The following is a 19,276-nucleotide window of genomic DNA, read 5'->3' on the forward strand; positions in this document are numbered from 1 at the left end:
AGTTAAAATGCTATGCAGATGACAGCAAAAACCCTAATTCAGAAAACACATGAAAAGGATCTTAAAAAAAACCCCAAAAGATAAATGAGGCAGCTGCAAAAAAGGCTCACCTATAAATGGATATTTGTGCTTAAACATCTTGCGAATCTTGAGTAAGTGACTGTATGATATAATTTGGAATTCTGTTTGCAACCAAGCCTCTATGGTTTAGCATGGCTTTAGAAAAGCTGCAGAAAACTGAAAAAGAAGCAAATAAATACACAAATCAAAGTGGCTATGACTAAAGAAAAGAGATAGAAGGAGCTACATCTCTGAGCATAAATGTTAGACGGATTTAATCAAAGAACATATCCACCCATGCTCTCTGTGACAGATGTCTTATCCTTTGACAGAGACTGCTCTGGACACCACAGTTATGTTTGGTTTGGTTAATGAATAAAAATATTAGTATGCACTCTACTTTAGAAAATAAAATTCTTTGGAAAATATTACATACTATGAATACTTTACAGGTGACTAAGTAAAAGGAATTATTCAGTGCCTCTGAAGATGGTAGGAATGTTATCAAAGGAGTTACAGAAAGAAATGTTTATGCAATGCACCAGCAAAATGCTATTATCCACTAGTAAACGACCTGTAAAAGTAGGAAGACACAAATGAAAATATCCAACAACTTAAACAGCACATAGTGGCCCAGATGAAAGAATAGTCCTGAAGTAATGCAAGGGCCAAAGACATTACAGCGTCCTTTTCTTGTCTTCTATTTTCTGTGATTGTCTCAGTCAAAACCTCAGACTTAAGCTTCAAAGTTTTAGGGAAAGACATAAGAACAGAGTATTGGAAGAAAGTATAACAAATGTCAGGTAACCCAGTGCTAAGCAGAACAAAATATAAACAAGTAACAACTTCCACAAATGAGTCACATGTCAACTGCTCTGCCACCTTACTTTGTTTTTCCATTGCCATTCCTTCCTTTGTTTCTTTGCTGAAAGCAACATGCATGCACTGGGATCATGAGTTTATAGAGCTCTTCTCAATTCTTTTGCCATTCAGAGGTAAACCACAACAACTCTCTCTCAGCTATCTTCAATAGAGGGCAAGAGTTCCTCCTGAAAATTACAGTTTTACTGACACAATCAGTAAATTTAGCTAACAGCTGAAAAAAACATTAGCATACACAAATATGTGTGTTAAGTATAACCTTATCCTAAAGATCACATGCAGAAGCACTATAATTTAATTTCTTGGATTTAGCAGTGGCATTTTATTACCTGATCTTGTATGTTGTGCTACTATATAGGACACATATGTTAAAGTTAATTTCTTTTGATACAGCTATTAAAGCAGCAAGTTGTCTTTATTGGTCGGCTGTGTTCATATGATCACATTGCTTATTTTACTGACTTTTACAGCACAAAAATTTGAAGAAATTGCATTTGTCATGGTAATCTCAGTAATTTTTTAATAAAATCTAAGAATCCACTTCAACTTTGCCTAAATCTAAACCAAATTAAACAGTATTAACTTGTTTAATGTTGATAACACAGTCTGTATCATATAGTATGTCGCCTGTCTGAATAATATTACCCTCTTAAAAGTGCACATCAGTGAGAGAAACAGTATGAGTCACAAGACACGCATACTTCAAAAATAAGCCCACCTCCTATGACACGTACTCTTATTTTCAAATTCAAAACTAGTTTCTTTTCTGGAATTCAGATGTGTTAAGAAAAAGGCTCTCAGTGGCAAGTTTTGTGTGCTAAATGAAGCAGAAACGCCAAGTTGCAGAGACTCACAGAAAGTCTACAGCCATTGCAGAGGGGACAGCACGCACCAGGAACCAGGCTCTGAAGGTCTGCCCAAGCTAGTTTCCATCTTTTTCCAGCAGTGAGCACTAATCTTGCAAATTCTCATGAACCAGTTCTTAGCTGTAGAAATTTGTTTCTGGAAAGCTATAATTAATATAATAAATGAAGATTTTGCAGACTTAAAAAGAAACTTTTTAGATCACCATATAACCCGTAGATCTCATCCTGAAAGACTCTAGTGTTTAAGTATGGCTTCACGTGTATTTTTTAAACAGCATACTGGATTCAACAGCAAGCATACCCCAGAAGCTTTGTGACATGACAGCTGAGGTTAAAGAAACGTGACACTTTTATTCTGGTATTTGCCTACAAAGTCCATTTGATTTTGTTTTGTAGACAAAGGGATCTTGAAAGATCAGTCAGAATCATTCGCTACATATTTCTCAGCAAAACGTGCAAAACCACAATCGTGTGTGTGACTGTATCAAACAACTATTCTCATGTTGTACACCCAAAAAGGAATATCATTGCAATCCCCCATTTCTAAATCTTCTATGCAAATCCCAGAAAGGCTGGTTAGAAGTGTTTTATGGAGTTGTGCCAAACAGGGAGGAAACAAAGCTGGAATGAGTACTCCAAACTGGGTAGAGGTGGTTTAAAACCTGAATAAAAATTGTAGCTGCTGTACTCACCCCTTCCACCACAGCAGCCTGCCTAGCCTCTGGCCTCCAAAATTGCAGAATTTGAGAAAATTTTACCAGAAACCTTATCAGTATCCCAATTTCAGAGTAGCTGAACTGGAAGCCTGGCTTTCAGGAATACATAATTAGTATTTTTAAAGGACTAATTCTTTAGTTATAATTTTTCTTAGTTATAACTGAAGATTGATACAACCAATGTATTTTATGACAAAACTGTGGCCCATTAAGAAATGAGGTGAAGCAACAGAACAGCAGGAAATCCAGGAGAAAAAACAAATCCAAACCCAAAACCATTCATTAAAGAAAGAGCAGCTTAATCCTGTTTTGAAGCAGGTGTAATTAATCTGGGAATTAATAAAAAGACTCCATAAAAAAAGACCTCAAATGCTACAAAAACCAGCTTGTTTCCATTCTGAATCTCTCTTTTTATTTGTAAAGACTGGCATTACAATTGAAAAGGACTCAAAATGGAGTGATGTACACATCATTGGTGTTTCATGATGCAACTGATGGAGTCCCTGAATGGATATTGCTTCAGCTTTGCTTTTAAAAAATAATTTAACAAGAAAATCTTCAACTCCACTATCGATCACAGGTGGCAGAAATGAGAGAAATAAAAAGAAAAGAAACCAAGACTACTGTCAAATTCATAACATATACATTGTTGGCTGATGACACTTGTTCCAGATGTACAATAAAGCCCACAACACTTTATTACTATGGATATAATTATTGTGAATGTTTTCTCATGTTGATCAACTTGCTTCTGAACGTTGTTGTTTTGATTGTTTTAAACTTGCATAATAAACATGCAATGAAACATTTCTTGTTAAAGTGTTTTTTGCAGTCATCTTGTTTTCATACAAAGATTTCATAAAGTTGCAGTGTTGTATCAGAGCATTACCAAAATAAGAGCAAAAGCTAAAGAGGAAGGTAAATGTGAAATGAACTTGGTGAGAATAACCTAATCTTGTCCTGAGACACTCCAGTCTGGTTAAAAAGATGTGCACAATCAAATCCCTTCCTCCCAAACCCACCACAAAATAAATATTAACTTGGAAGAAAGGGAAGACATAAAAAAAAAAAAAAAAAATGTTATCATGCACTCATCTTCTGCATAGCTCAACCCACATATAGTAAGGCACTATTTCCCCACAACTTAGTGTCCACAACAATCTTTTACAGTCCTCTGCGAACTACATATAGTTCCTTCCAGGATGATGAAATAAACAGATCGAATGAGTGTTGCTACCATGTCACCCCATGTGTGATCATATAGACAAGGGCATCACCTGGCAGTTTCAGAAATAAGCTGTCTCAAGTCTCTTCTTATGTGTGCATGTTATGTATAGGGATATCTTTTGTGTGTGCAAGTGGTTGGTTTGTTTTCCAGAGTTGCTGTTATTTTTCATTGTTCTTCACTCCAGTGTTCTCAAAGCAAATACACAAGAAAATAAAAGCACAGTTGGGTCATTAAAAACAGAGCTTTGGTGCTCCAAAAAGCACAAGCTTTGGGGATTTAAGAAATCTGTTAAACGTTCCCAAAAGAGCTGGGAAATACATGGACATATTTGCATCTGGAAATCCTCATCTCTGCTTAGTTGAGTTGGTCTTCATACTGTTTTCGGAAGCAATCACCAGCAGGGAAAAACTCCCAGCACCGTTCTTGGTACATTTTCCATACATAGGATTCCTGAAAGAAACACGATTTAAATAATTTAATTTGATTCAATGAGAAAGAGCCAACCATAACTTTTTTTTTCCTCTTTTATTTATACACTGCTTCATTTTTTGATTTTGTGCATACCATGTTGTTGTATATTGACCTACAAAATCACGTTAACATTTTCGATCAGTTTAAAGTAGCTTTTAGAATTTTGTCACCTTGTCAAAAAGCACTAGAGAAACACATAGTAGAGGACCTGGTAATTTAGTTCTCGCACATCCAGGAGCACTGTAAAGCTCAGATAAAGCCAATCACAAGATAAATACCAGGGTAAGCTGAATCTTTTCTCTCATAGAAATTTGGCTGAATTTCTGCATTAGTCATTTCAAAACATGGATACACACAATACACTAAAAAAAAACGGCCTTAAAAAAAATATTGCTTAGAAGAGCAATATTTTCTGAATCAGTGATGGGGTTTGTTTGGTTTTTTTTCTGATTATTTGTTCGGGTAAGGCTCCATCACTAGGCTGTCCAGAAAACAGTAAAGGATATGTCAGTTTATTTCCATTTTAATCACACCCCTTAAATGTGCTTTTTATTACACAAATACAAGTTCCCTGGTAGAAAGGACATATGTCACACAAGTTATAGAATCATAGAATCATTTAGGTTGGAAAATACTTTTAAGATCATCAGGTCCAACCATAAACTTAACACTGCCATGTGCACCACTAAACCATGTCCCTAGAAGTTATGTAGTATGAAGCACTTTCAATTTTCAAAGGATCAGCTAAGAAATTACCGAAACTGAACAGTTAGTAGAAATCTGGCCTCAGTGAATAAAGTAGGACACACTGTATGCCAAGAAAAAAAACAAAACACAAATAAAAAAGAATTTTTTAAAATCTCATCTAATGTGAAATTCTCAAATGACAAATGGATGTTAAAAATAGCAAAGCAAATACATAAAATCTGATACTGGACATAGCTGAGAGGATTTATGCAAAGAAGATGATTACAATTGCCCAGTACATTTCTGAAAGAGTTCTCAGTTCAGAAAGAGTAAGATACATAGACTTATAGCAAATCATCCCTTTGACCCAAATCTGTGGGTCTATGCATATAATGCTCTTCAGGTTTTTTGTTGTGTAATATTCAACACAGAAACATTTGCTTAGTTAGCTGCCAGACTATCACTAGAAAAAAAATAGTAGTCTGTAAATTTGATATATTTTATTCCTGAGTATATTTAATAGAACTTGAAGGAAGCACCAGAATTTTGAAAGAACAACAGCAAAGAAGAAACCTCCAGGGAAAACTTCTCAAAACAGCTTTCATTTTAAATATTTGCAAGTCTTTTTCGTATCGATTTATACAGGAATGTAGACATAGAAATTTATATATAAATAATAAGAAAGGACAATTATTATTAAAAAACACTCAAGAGGGAGAAATGAAGAGTCCTGTTTTCACATGATGCTTAAATGTTCTGTTTATCATTATTTTTGTCTATAGTCTGTATTTATATTTTGTGGAAGTAACACTTTAAGAAAATAAAATAGGGTTAGAAAGTACTACAGAATTGATACTCAATCTAACATTAAGAAACCAAAGTCCTAACAATTGTTTAGAAGAATAAGAATTAAGTTACATATCATACAGGGAGCTGTTCATTAGAATACTCAGTTTTGCCAAGCCTGAATAATTTTTATTTTAGAATCATTCTTATTTAATAACTGTTGACATCATAGAGTTGTTCAGCCTACCTGTCCTGTATGCTCTGTTTCATCTTTGTTAATAAGATACATCAGGAAAAACCTACAAACAAAAAAACATCTGTTATGGGTCCAGTATTTGGAAACGTTAGGAAACCCACAGAGGGACAGATATTTTTCAGCATGTACAGTGATAATGCTGTTCATGGACTTACAAGTTCCAGAGTTCCATTTATGGTAACATTCCCAAAACTTTACATATACTTCCCTGACACTGCTGACATTCACTCATTATTCAATGAATAGTATGCTAAAATGCAAAAGATTCAGTTTGATTTACAGTAAATAGCAGCTCAGTATAAATGAATATTTTCTAAGTTTTCTAATCTGAAAATTATAAGAAGATTTTTTTTGCCCATGGACACCAACTTGGAGACAAAGAACAGTCATGGGACCTTTCTTTTTTTCCTCTCCTCACAATGAGTAAGAAATGCTGAAGACGATTAAGAGATTTCTCTTGTTGAAATTATAGCTTGGGCATATTTTACTAGTGTTTGTAACTCAAGATCAACGTAAGCAGAAAAACTTGTAATTTTAAAAATACATTAGTCTTGGGATTTTCAGGTATCTGACAGACACTAGGGGATGATTTCAAAATTTCACTCATAATAGACATTCTCTCCAAAAATATGTAAAAATATAAAATACGATCAAGCACAAAAATGTCAAAAAACCTTTCCTTAGGATGATGCACTTAGAGTAAGTATGCTCTAGTATGTTATTTGTGTAGTACATTCTAAGTAGGAACAAAATCCCATACGACGGTGGTTTTAATGTATTTTGTTTGCAAAACCTGTTTTTTGGGTGGAAGTTATTTATAGGGATGTTTGACTTTACACTCATTATTTTGTGCACATACAGTGCTAGTTTATAGATGCAAAGTCACAGTCCATCCATTGCTTCACACTGACAGCAACGTAAAATAGACTTTAGCACTAGATTTTCTTATGTACCTGGCAGGAGAGGAACAGTATGATATGGTGATTGTGGACCTGGTAAATGGCTTTATTTCCAAATTTTAAAAGACTGAATTTAGTGGTCACTGACGCTCTGCTTGGATTTTCCAAAGGTGGACCTGATGTCCTTGGTCCAGCCCCTCCCTTGTCTATTTCCTTATTCCTGTTCCCCTACCTCCCTTAGTCCCAGGTTCTCTTAGTCAGCCTCAGCACCTCACTCAAATTATTCACTCAAAAATGCAAGTTTTCCCTCTTTTGCCTCATTCCTTTGCTTTTGCACTCTCTCCATCAGCCTCCAGGCCAGGTCATACCATTCCTCTGTACCTTGACACAACACAGTCAGTTTTACACCACCTCCATATTAAGTCACATATTAAGTTCACAGTTTCCATTTCCTACCTCACACAAACTTGGTGGCTCACAACCAAGCTGGAGACAAGGTTCATTCATTCCTTGCTCCCATCACCATGGCATTATATATTCAGACAGCATGAGTGCACATCAAAGCCAAAGAGTACTGACTCTTAGTTATGCAAGAGAGCTAATCGGGTACTTGCAGAGGTTGCAAGGTCATGAGTTAGCAAGGAGTTTGTTTTGACTGTACTCACAAATAATTGGCCAAGTTGTGCTCCTGTAGCGTGTGTGTTTCAAAGCCATGGGGCACTGTATCAAAGTAGTCGTTTCCTATTCCACAGATAAAGCACTTCGTCTAAAAGAAAGAATACAGAGCACTTCAACACTATATATAACCATGCACTTCTTTAAGAAAAGGCCAATAAAAATCTAACAATTTTCTTGAAAATGGAAATGCATCATGTATATGTGCTGAACAAAAAGATTTTTCTTTTAAAGATTGGGACTGGATACCTCAGCCAATACACTTGGATAGAAGTTTAACAGCAATCAGAATAGCTTCATACTGTTAAAAAAAACCCCAAAAAAACCCAACAAAACAAAACAAAAAAAACCCCAAAACCCACCTTTGCCAGCTGTAAATGAACAGGTATCAGGAGAAAGAATGGTATACAATGGTCAAAGCTGATTTTTTTTTCCCTTTAACACTGTAAATAGCACTCACTGTAACATATGGCAATATTTACCTCAATGTCTGTTGTGCTTGTCCAGCTGAAACTGAATATACTTAGTTTAGATTACAAAATACAATAGGTTTGCTTTTCTGAGTTCTAATAGTCATATTTAAATGGCAGAATAGAAAACCATGAAGTACAGGATACTTGCACACAAATTAACCGAAGAAAATTACAACTGAGATGGACTGTAATATGACAGTGTCAACACCTGGTGTTAGAAACCTCTCATGTGAAGATCCAAAGGACTTAAATAGCTACAGACATGTAATTCATTGTAATATATGCAATGTACAAAGATTTTTCTTCTTTTACAAAAATGTAAAATTTTGAAAATACAGGGATTAGTCTAAACTTTTCAAAGTCGTGAGAAAATAAGCTTTTATGCTTTTTGTCTCAATTTTTGTTAACTTATCACTGACAGTGAAAAAACTGGCCACACTTGATGTGGAGGTATTAACAAAATCCATAGTAGGAACTGGCAAACAAATGCAAAATATGCTTAGAGCAGAGTATCAGTTTAGGCAGCCTGGGTTTGTGTCCCATGCAAACAGACTTGCAAGGGAGCAGCTGTGCAGCTATGAACTGAGATGTGACAGCAGAGCCTCAACCAGGACATTGTATCCAACCAGGATATTGGACTGTGTACAGACTGTATATTCCTTTTAGTTTAAAAAAAAAAATAAATTATCCACTAGCTAGATCACATTTTGATTGAAAACAGATTTCATGAAACCTGAAAATAGGGTATGGTTCAGCAATTGGATGTTCTTACCTCCATGTCTTCCTTAACTTGCTCTTGCTGATCTCTTAACTCACCAAAAGCATCAATAATTAAACCTAGGGTTTAAGTGAAAAGTACAGTTAATGTTCAAGAACAGAACTGAGACAAAGAATATTAAACGAGAATCTCGTGCAGAAATAACAGAACCCAAGATATATTCCAAAGACCACAAAAACAATATGTGAAAGAAAATGAGCCAGCGAAAGCAAAGTGCTACTAGTAGCATGGCTGATAGTACCATTTGGAATTATAAAATGGGACAAGCAGACTTCCAATTTGTTCACAGTGCTCTAATCTTGACTCAGTACCTGAAGGCACATGTAGCTTTACAGTGATCAGGGCTTTACTAAGAATACTACTGCACATTTAACAGAGTTCAGGGGTTTATTACACAGCAGATGCAGAGAGGGTCAGAGCTCTGGGCATCCTCCCTTATTATGGCTGTTAAGTAGTATGAGGTCCCACTGTCAGAGCTCTACTGGAGTAAGGGGCCATTTCAGGGAGATATAGAAAGATGAAGAAAAAAACCCACAGGCTCCATGGCTGAGATGATAAATTCTTTATGATTCTCCCTTTGCTTACATCAATACAAATAAGGACTAATTCCACAATCATTAACACCTATACTATGTAAAACTGATGGACACCAGATAATAATTATACTCACAGCTTGACAGCTAAGGCCTCTATTCCACAGCCACTCACAAAACGAAGGAACGAACAGTATAAAATATGCCACTTCAGGCTACAAAAAAATTTGCACGTTCCCCAAGCCCTTTAAAAAACTTGTTGCTTTAGTAGGAATTATAAACCATTTGCCACAAGTACAGAGTCATCTTCTCAACTTCCTTATAGGAAATGAGAAAGCATCGTTACTGCTGTCAAAATAAGTTAGCTGTTAGCTGACAGAACGACATAAGGTATCACTAGAACAGCAACTGGACCTAGCAAAAATCATCACATTTTTTTCCAAAATCAAGGATATACTTCTGTTAATTTGTACAAACTTTAATAAAGGATGATCTTCTGGGTAATCTTGACAGTCTTTTGAAGGTATAATACGGAAACAGAGAGGTCCTTTAAGTACTTTAGGTAATAACATTAAACATCATTAATACAAACATAACAACAAAACCCCTGACTTCCCAAAATTCAGTATCCACTATTCAGCTTACAACAGCAAGTCACACTGTCAGTCAGCTTCAAACTCAGAAGCCAACCTGATGGCAGCTGATTATCCATTGTCATTAACAGGATATACTAAAGCTGTTTCATATCAAGCACCTTTCTTTACCCTTTGACATTGTTCAAGTAAGAAGGCATCACACCAAACAGAGGCTTTTATGAAAAAAAGATTAAACCTCTTAAAGCTGTGCTTCAATTTTCACACCACCACCACCAATCTGAAGATCTGCCAGTCAAGAACACTGGATGCTGGCAGAGGGAACGCTGATAGCACCCGCTACTGATTTTGTCCACATACATGCGCAAAGGGTAGGTTATGCTGAAAGACAATTTTAAAGTATGCCACAAGATTTTTAATCACTTCTTTTGCTAATCATTTGCAGGAGGCTTTTAGAAAGGGCAATGAGAAGATAGAAATGGCAGTGACACCAGTATTCCCATAGAACAGAGCTTTTTTTGTTTCCACTGCTCCAGTTAAAGCCTGTGGATTTCACAGAGACTAGGAAGAACAGCATATGGATAAAATCCAGCTGGGTGTATTTTACTATATAGGTCTGTGCTTCATGTTCTGCCCTGGTGTCCTGGTTGAATCTTAGGGGTGTGATTAGCATAGAACTAAGAAATTTGTAGTGCTAAATAACGCTTTTAGTCTCACCACATTACAAACATTTACCTTGAATAATTGCAAGGAGGATGACAATCACAAAGAAGAAGAAAGTGATATCAAAGATAATTCGATAGATTTCATATTCGTCTCCTGCTGGATCCTCTATTTCATCACCAATGCCTCCACCAGCACGGACTCCAACATACATGTGAAACATGTAGCACTAGAAAACACAAAGCACAGGGATACAAAGTTTGTCTGCAGCTAAAAGTAAAAATACCCATTGTTGTAAATTCAGTAATTGGTAGAACTGGTCTATGGTCTAGCAACTATAGTATCTCAAGTCATCTTTTTCTCCCTTTTGAGGTTAGGTTTATTTCTGAGGGGGGTGAAATGCTGCTGTGCAGCTGAAGTTGCAGTATTTCATGTTCTGTCATCATGTAGCCGTTCAAAAAGGTTAAAGGTTCACCTGCCTTAAGGCCAGCAGCACAGCATGATTCACTTACAACTGTTTCAGTACTACGCAAGTAGGAAATGCTGTTACTACTACAGCCATCTCCTGTTCCTTTTCTTTGCTCAAACATGAATGACATTCCCCATCTTTCAAACAAATGTTTCAAACAAATTTAAAAAACAAAACAAAATGAAACAATCAAAAAACCTCTAAGAATGTTTGTGCAGAGGAACAACTAATGATGGAGTAAGTCAGATTAATACTGGGGACATATGGTCTGAAAAGTGTTAAAACAAGTCTCTGTATAGTTATGTAGGATGCTTACAATGCAAAATTTTCAGTTTATCATGCTGTATTTTAATAGAAAAGTATTAGATCACTCTCAGAGATCTGGTGGAGGAAGGGGATTGCTTCTTTTCTCTAGCTTTGCAAACTACAGGTCCAGGGCTCTCACTCCCTGTCAAAAAGCAGTGATGACAACAATGACTAACTCCTAAAACCCAACCATACAAAAAATCTGTTATTTTATTTCTATGGCACACTTACCCCCAAAATCCCTTATGTAAGAAACCGATATAGTAACACACAATGCTGAGTGACGAATGAAAAGTGTAACAATTTTTAGAGATAGTTTTTATTTCACTACTGAAAGTCAATCATAACCTGTGAATGTAGTGTTGGTTATCTAAAAAGTTAAGTTTTCTACGTCTGAAAGTAAAACATGACATTGCAAGTCTTACTGGTTTTACAAAAGACAACCATGACCTTATAGCATGTTCACGTTATTCTAACTCATTTCTATACAGTATTATAGCCTTTTTCTAAGTGTCTTTTCAGTGAGTTACAGAGCAGGCCAGGTCAGAAGGGACTTTGGGAGGTCTCTGGCTCCAACCCTCCTCCAAGCAGGGTCCACTATAAGCTCAGAGTTGCTCTGGGCTTTATTCAGTCACATTGCTACAACCTCCTAAAGGCAGAGACCGCACAACCTCTCTGAGCAACCTCATCCCCTGCTTGGCTCTCCTCAGTCTGAACACCTTTTTCCACTTTTATGTCCATGGTCTCATGCCATGCACTGCTGTAAAGAGCTTGGATTTGTCTTCTCAATAACCTCTCTGCAGGCACTGGGGAGCTACTCTTACTCTGCCCCTCCAAAATTTTCTCTTCTCAAGGCCAAACAAGCCCAGTTCCCTCAGCCTCTCCTCCCAGGGCAAGTGCTCCAGCACCTGACAATTTAGCAGCCCTCCACGGATTTACGCTCCAGTTTATCTATGTCTGTCTTGTACTGAATGCCCCAAACTGGAAAAAATACCGACACACTAGTCTGCTTCCACAGTTTATCTAATTATTGGCCTTTTAAGTGGTGTCTGTTCCCTGGAAGTGATTCATATTGCATAACATACTGAAATATATTTAATTTTGTTGTACATGATTGCTTTTAGAAGGATATTAATGGCAAAGTATCTTAGAAATTCTTCATGATTTAAGCTCTACCTACCATCCACAACTGCAAAGTCTGGCGCTGTCTCAGTAAGTACAAAATAATTTTTGGTGGTTCTGAGCACAGGAGAGATTTCAGAACAGAATTGTTGAAGATAATCATGGCAATTCATCCTAAGGGAAACTGATAGATTTCCAAGCTTAAACAAGCATTTCAATACCTGAATGTCCTTGCCTATAACTGACCCTCCTCCTGAATGGCCCATAGAACCAGAAGAACTGCCCTTGAACTGACTCAGCTCAGCTTCACAGCTTGTAGCTGTTGAGATGCTGCTTTTCAGTTTTTGAGAAACTATAGTGAAGAATATCATCACATTTATTCTATTCATTTACAGCTGCATTTGTTTTACAAACACAGGGTATGTATAGTGTTAGGGATGTCCATTATATTTGTTCCTTTGCCTTCAATTATAGTCTTTCCTGTTGCTGGCTAATGATACAACTGTGTGAACAGGAATTACAAGAAGGTCAGGACAAAAATATAACAGTTTAAGAAAAAAAAATCAAAAAAGCAAAATAAGGCTTACTGTTAGCATATCATCACATTTCATGTCTGGCATATCACCGTCTTCACTCTTGTTGTAGAACTTGCGGAAAAAATTGAACGCCACTACTGTATACAAGTATACTACTACTGCCAGTAATCCCACTGTTAGGACAAGCTGAAAGACAAAATTACAGAGTGGATATACCACCATGGTATTATGCTACATCATTTTCTTTGCAAAAAGAGAAGGAAAGTGACAATAATCTATATGTACTAGTTAGGAAAACTTTCTTTACATTTTCGCTGTCTCTTTGCATACCTTTGTAGTATTTGGTAATATTTATCTGCATACTTTCATGCAAAGATTGTGCATTTAACCTGTTCTCTTTTGAAGGAAAATCATGCTCCAGAAACACAATTACAAACACAAATCTTGCAAAATCTAGTGGATGCATACACAATCAATCCATTAGAATCATACAAAACCCACACAATCAGACAAAAAGATCTGAAAGTTTACTACCTAATAGTACTACTATTTAATAGCACCAATTATAGAATTGCAATATAATATTTCTACTAATTTAATACTGAAACTATTTTGTTTGAAATCACATATAAAACAAACTGTTCCTAATATTCTATTATCTGTCTCAGCAACCAACACCTCACTGCTCAATTGCAGCATCATTAACATTTTGCCTTGAGCTTTACCGAAAGCAGCTGGAAGGGAACTGCAATACCCTGCAAATGGGTATTTCACTTGCATAGCTGCCAGACCTAAAAAGTTCCTTATCATAAGCAATGCCCCCTTAGTTCATAGATAATTTGCTAAAACTTGAGAACTATTCTTAAAAGGTAGAAAACTTTACTTTTTTTCAGGTGCAGACTGTTTTTTGGGTTTTTTTTTTTGTTGTTTTTTGCTTTTTTTATTCTTCTAAGAAATCAGAATTAAGAATTTAAGAAATTCTGTTCTTTAAAGGGCAAACACAGTATGCTGACTTCTGTAACTATTCAAGACACAGTTTTTTTTCCCCACAAATGAAACTTGTTTGCCACATAAATTAAAACTAAAAAGTTTGTCAAAGTGAGTTCATACTTAAGAGTTCTGTATGTCTTGTGCTTCACTAGCTATTTTGAAGTATAAACTGTATGCATTTAAATTTGTATTACTTCTTCAAAAAATGTTGACAAGGACAGTGCATTTGAAGGCAGAATTAAATTAAATCAATCACCCTTTGCAACTATGAAAGACCACTGCTAATGATTTTATGTCTCTAGCATCAAATTTGCTTAGAAAAGAGAATAAAATCAAAACCCCTGAAGAACACCTGCTACTGGTAAATTCAGAAATGGCTCTTACCACCAGACTTCTAAAGTACTTTCATTGTATAAAGTCAGAACTGAAGTTCCATCTTACTACAACAGCACATAAGTATACACAATAGAGTAGGCCTTTGTATTATCATTCCCTGCCCACTTGAATAAGAATTATATTAGCTGCCTTGCTGGAAGATTTGCTAAGCAGAACAGGGACAGCTTTTTTATCATTAAAAATTTGTACAAAGGTCCTTTGAACTAGGAAGGCCATCAGACCTGAGGAACACTAAGTTTCAGGTTACATTAAATGACAATCCTACAACAGATCTCAGTAGATGAAAAGTCTTAGTTATTCTCTTTTTAATTATTTTTTTTTTAATTTCAATTAAATCACAAATGCAATTTTAGATTTTATAGCTTCTTTAAGAAAAGATTTCTTATCAAAGAGCTGAGTTTCTCTAACAGAAAGAGTAAATGGGTCTCAACTGGGCCTTTCTTTAGAATAATTTTGAAAAAAAAATTAAGCAGCAATGTTATGACACAGTTGCTTATAACCGCTAGAGACTCTCATACATCCTAGTCCTGTTTTCTTATGTTTATAAATCCCATTGGCTCATTTGCCCACCAACCAAAGTTCTAAACTTCATGATGAAAGAACATTTCTGCTATTAATCTGCAGAGCAGCTGAATTAAGTCAGGACATGATCTTTCCTGTGTACTCCTTAAGTAAAAAAGCTGAAATAGAGAAGACAGTTGATACCTGTTTGCCATTGTGGGTCACTGATGACAGGATAGTTCGTAATGTCTTGAATCCCATTGCAATGTCAAGGAGATGAGCAGCAAAGAAAAAATTGTTGTAATGGCCAAGGACTGACATGGTCATGTACCACGCTAGGTAAAGGAAAGACTAACAGAAAAAACAGGTACATCACAAAATAAAACTCATGGCTATCATCTTTAACTTAATTCAAAACACTAGGGAAAGTTAGAAATTGCTTAAATGTGCTTTTCTTTAAATATATATATATTTTTTAAATAGAATTTGCTAGACCTCTTTAAGAATTTTCTCTTTGTGCAAAAATACTAAATCAGCAAATACAGAGTTCACAAGACATGGTCAAAAATGACATATTCTAAATTTTAATTTTTAAAAACCAATTTTGAATTTGCTAAACCCTTATGTGTTACTGTTGGTAATGTAAAAAGTTTTTCTTACATAAATTATTTTTGTATATGAATTTCTAAATAATTAAAATATTAGAGCCCTAATGTGGTTAACAATGAATTAAAGGACACTGCAAGCAACAAAAGGATTTTTTTAATTAATTCAAACTACTAAAATTACTTTATAAGTATTATTTAAGTGGGTTAGTATCTGTTACTACAAATGTTAATGTAATCTTTTCCTCTATAATTTCCTTTTTATTGGACTTAAAGTACATATTTATAAGAGAAATTACATTTCCTCCCTAAGAACAAATCCTAATCCTGAACAAACTCTTCACAGACCATGCTGTCTTGTAGACCTACACCTGGAGATTTATCATTCCACTCTTACTGACTAAATTCAGACCATGCTTTTATTCCCCGGCAGCCCTCATTCCAGGATCCTTCGTTCCCCAACCATTTTTCCACCAGTAAAATAGGCTGAGTTAAGTAAGCAGTACTGATAAGCCTCTTCATCATACGATGATGAGTGACTTCTCAAAATGCAAGGTATTTAAACAGTCTTGTTTATCATTCCTTGGGGTTTTTTTGTTTTTAGAAACATTTTTTTCAAATTATTAAAACCATTCTGTGTCACAGCTTACTATTAGTTTCAGTGATACAAATTTTAGCAATTCCACATACATTAACTATACCAACCTGGCTGTGCTCCAGGAATATTTAAGTGCCCATAAAGTTTATGAACAATACAAAAAATGGCAGTAAGAATTTATATAGTCAGTTTTCTAATTCTACAGTGCCATGCTTGCTTATTGCTCCTGAATAAAGCGTATAGGAAGGAGGGCAGGAACTGACTGCGGTTCTACTAGACTAAAACCTATGTAACTGGGAAAAGATTTCAGCAATGTCTCTTTAGATGAAGAAAATCTTGGAATCTTATGTAGTAACTTAAATATAATCCTCTGAAGCACTTTGGGTTAACAAGTGTATATTGGTTTTTAGACAGTGAATATATACATGCTTATGTGTGTGTATATATATATTTACATACACCCACACACTGAGAAACTTACATTATCAGTGAAAACAACTCCTAGTTTCCACATCTGATACTTAACATCAATGGAATTTAGCCTGTAAAAATAAATAAATAGATTGAATTTTATATCAAAACACAATAGGAAAATACTCAACAAACTGTAGGAAGTGTATTGTTGCATAAACACAAGAGACAACAGTTGAACTATTTCTCCAAAAACTGAAATATATCAGAATACTGTTCTAATTCACACTTTTGCTCCGGAATGGACCTGTCAAAAAAAAAAAAGTATAAAACCAAATTAATAAATACTGGCTTGGATTCATCAGACATAATGCTGATTGATGTTTATGATGTTATATACATACGAGTGAAATGAAGTATCTTTATAATCTATGAAGAAAAAGAGACTTTTTTTTTTTTTAATGTGACACATCTAAGCCTAAAGTAGCTGTCAAAAAGTTCAAATAATTTGCATCCCAAAACGCCAACTCTTTACTATTCGTTTACGATAGCATACCTTGGGTGACACAATTACCTGACATTAAAGACAAAATGAGGTGAAATTAATTTCAGAGCTTGTGTCCTCTGCTTTTCCCACCCACTGATATCAGGAAAAAAAAAGTGAATGAAAGATAAATGCGTATTAACAGTTTTTGCAGAAAAGGACCTGGGGCTCTTGGTGGAGTGCAAGCTAAGCAAAAGCCAGCAATGGCCCCTCACTGCAAAGGCGGCCAGTGGTACCCTGTGCTCCGTGCAGCTCGCAGCCAGCGGGACGGCGAGGCCATCCCACCCCTCTAACCAGCACTGGTAAGGGCACACCTGGAGTGCTGCGGCGAGGGCTGCGCTCCCAGTTTCTCCCACAATTTTTGTTGCTTTGTTCTATCAGCCACTTAGCCTCTTCTCTTCAACAAAATTTTATGTTGCACAGACTGATACTGTAAACTATTCCCTTCAAATTTTTCCCTTGTATTTCTTTAATTAATACCTTTAGGTATTAATTCTCCCATTACTCTATCAACACAAATAAACACCTCAACTTTAGGCCACACTTTTTGCACTAGAATTAAACCCATTTAATTGCTCGAAGCGTTTTGGTTTTTTCCCCTCTATAGAGAAATGACACAACTACCTCACCAAACAATATATATACCATTTTTCCTTGTAGGTGTATCTTGTCCTCCCTAGTTTTTGACTTTTTCTTTTTGGAAAGGTTTGGATCATCTGTATTATATTGATGCAAAAAAAATACCTAAACCTGAATCACATTTCAGGAACGAATATAAATAATAGTATGAAAAATGTCATCTGTCCTACTTTTATCCTTAAAATGTGAGTGAATTCAGTGTTCCTGAAAGAGAAGAACTGCTGACAATGATTAAACAAGCAGAAATAACACTGGCAAAAGTCATACATCTGCCACATATGCAAGCACCTAGTACTTCTATGCCAGGTGTTTACATGGAATTATCTGAGGCCTTAGATGGAATACCAGGAGTTAAACCATGGTTTATCAACCTCTGGTTTCCAAAATTCTTCTAACCACTTCTAATGACTTCTAGCCACTAATGACATAAAAGTAATAGTTTTATTTGAATATTACACTCCCAAGGAATACTTTGCCATTAAAATATCAAACTCCTACTTGTACTATCTGCAACAGTATTTACTCTTTAATACAAGCAAAAATTAACCCCACATTTACATGTAAAACTAAAAGGCAAAAGACACAAGCTGAACCTCTTGTACAACACTATAAACATTACAGATATAGAAGTCAAGCTATTATAACTGAAAAACAGAATTAAATCAAACTTAGATCAAGAAGTCTACTCCAAATAGTCTACAGCCTACTTTAATTAAGAGTTCATTTCTCCTTCTGAAGTATATGAGCCTACTTGAATAAAAAGGGGAAAAGCAGAAGAAATATATTAGAAGTTTTCCGACTTATAAAAGATTTGACCCTTGCTCTCAAATTTACACATGGCAGATCTTTCATACCAACATTTTACTTTTATCCAGAAAACATTTCAATGATTAACTCATTTAGGGTGAATGTTTTCACCCTTTATTCACAGTGAATTATACTTTTCTGCCATCACTGAACTTCCACGGCACTATATATTTAGCTCAGAGCAGGTAAAAGAACACAGTTATATTATTAATGCTCTGTAAAGATAAAAATAACATAAGTACAACATAATGGTGAATTCTAGAGTCTATTATATAGCTAAACAGGATTCAACAAACTAATTTTCTTTTTTACCATTTCTTACTTTCTTTTTCTTTTTTCTTTTTTCTTTTTTTTTTTTCTATGCACAGGCCACAAACTACTAGTTTAACAAATCTAAAACTTCTCATAAGGTAACACAAAACTGTTTTAACGAATCAAAGTTGATGACAGTTTACTAGACACATTGATGGCACGGTCAGCAATTGGTTTTGCTTCATTATTACCTTCACGGTAGACAGAAATTCTGCAGAAACTAAAGCTTAAGGTTTCACCTGAGTTTCTTCCACGGTGACTCAGGCCAGTCACTGGGTGACATTTACTGTCTGATTAGGATTGCAGGGATGATATTTGTATAGCAAAAACCCTACATATGCTACAGAAATAAAAGCTGCAAGTTTTTTCTAACAGGTTTTCAAGTTTACAAGGATGGAAAGATGCATCCATAACAAAATTCAGATTCATATCTTGAAAGAAATTATTAGAATTATGCTAATCTCAAAGGTCGCC

The 19,276-nt window shown here is 35.5% G+C and overlaps 1 protein-coding gene across 4 annotated transcripts in view; it reads right to left on the reverse strand.

Annotated features, from left to right (window-relative positions):
* Positions 1-2,910: 2,910 nt before the first annotated feature.
* Positions 2,911-19,276, reverse strand: part of RYR2 (ryanodine receptor 2) — a 434,719-nt gene continuing 418,353 nt past the window's right edge. For all 4 annotated transcript variants that reach the window (XM_055811085.1, XM_055811083.1, XM_055811084.1 and 1 more), the window contains 8 exons: positions 16,571-16,631; positions 15,091-15,237; positions 13,051-13,185; positions 10,639-10,795; positions 8,772-8,836; positions 7,517-7,617; positions 5,944-5,995; positions 2,911-4,202 (listed from right to left, as the gene is read on the reverse strand). In XM_055811085.1, coding sequence (XP_055667060.1) covers positions 4,107-4,202; positions 5,944-5,995; positions 7,517-7,617; positions 8,772-8,836; positions 10,639-10,795; positions 13,051-13,185; positions 15,091-15,237; positions 16,571-16,631 — 814 coding nt within the window. In that variant the 3' untranslated portion in view covers positions 2,911-4,106. The remainder of the gene's footprint in view (positions 4,203-5,943; positions 5,996-7,516; positions 7,618-8,771; positions 8,837-10,638; positions 10,796-13,050; positions 13,186-15,090; positions 15,238-16,570; positions 16,632-19,276) is intronic.

The sequence above is a fragment of the Falco peregrinus genome, chromosome 7 (genome assembly GCF_023634155.1).
Source record: "Falco peregrinus isolate bFalPer1 chromosome 7, bFalPer1.pri, whole genome shotgun sequence".
In the NCBI taxonomy this organism is placed as follows: domain Eukaryota; kingdom Metazoa; phylum Chordata; class Aves; order Falconiformes; family Falconidae; genus Falco; species Falco peregrinus.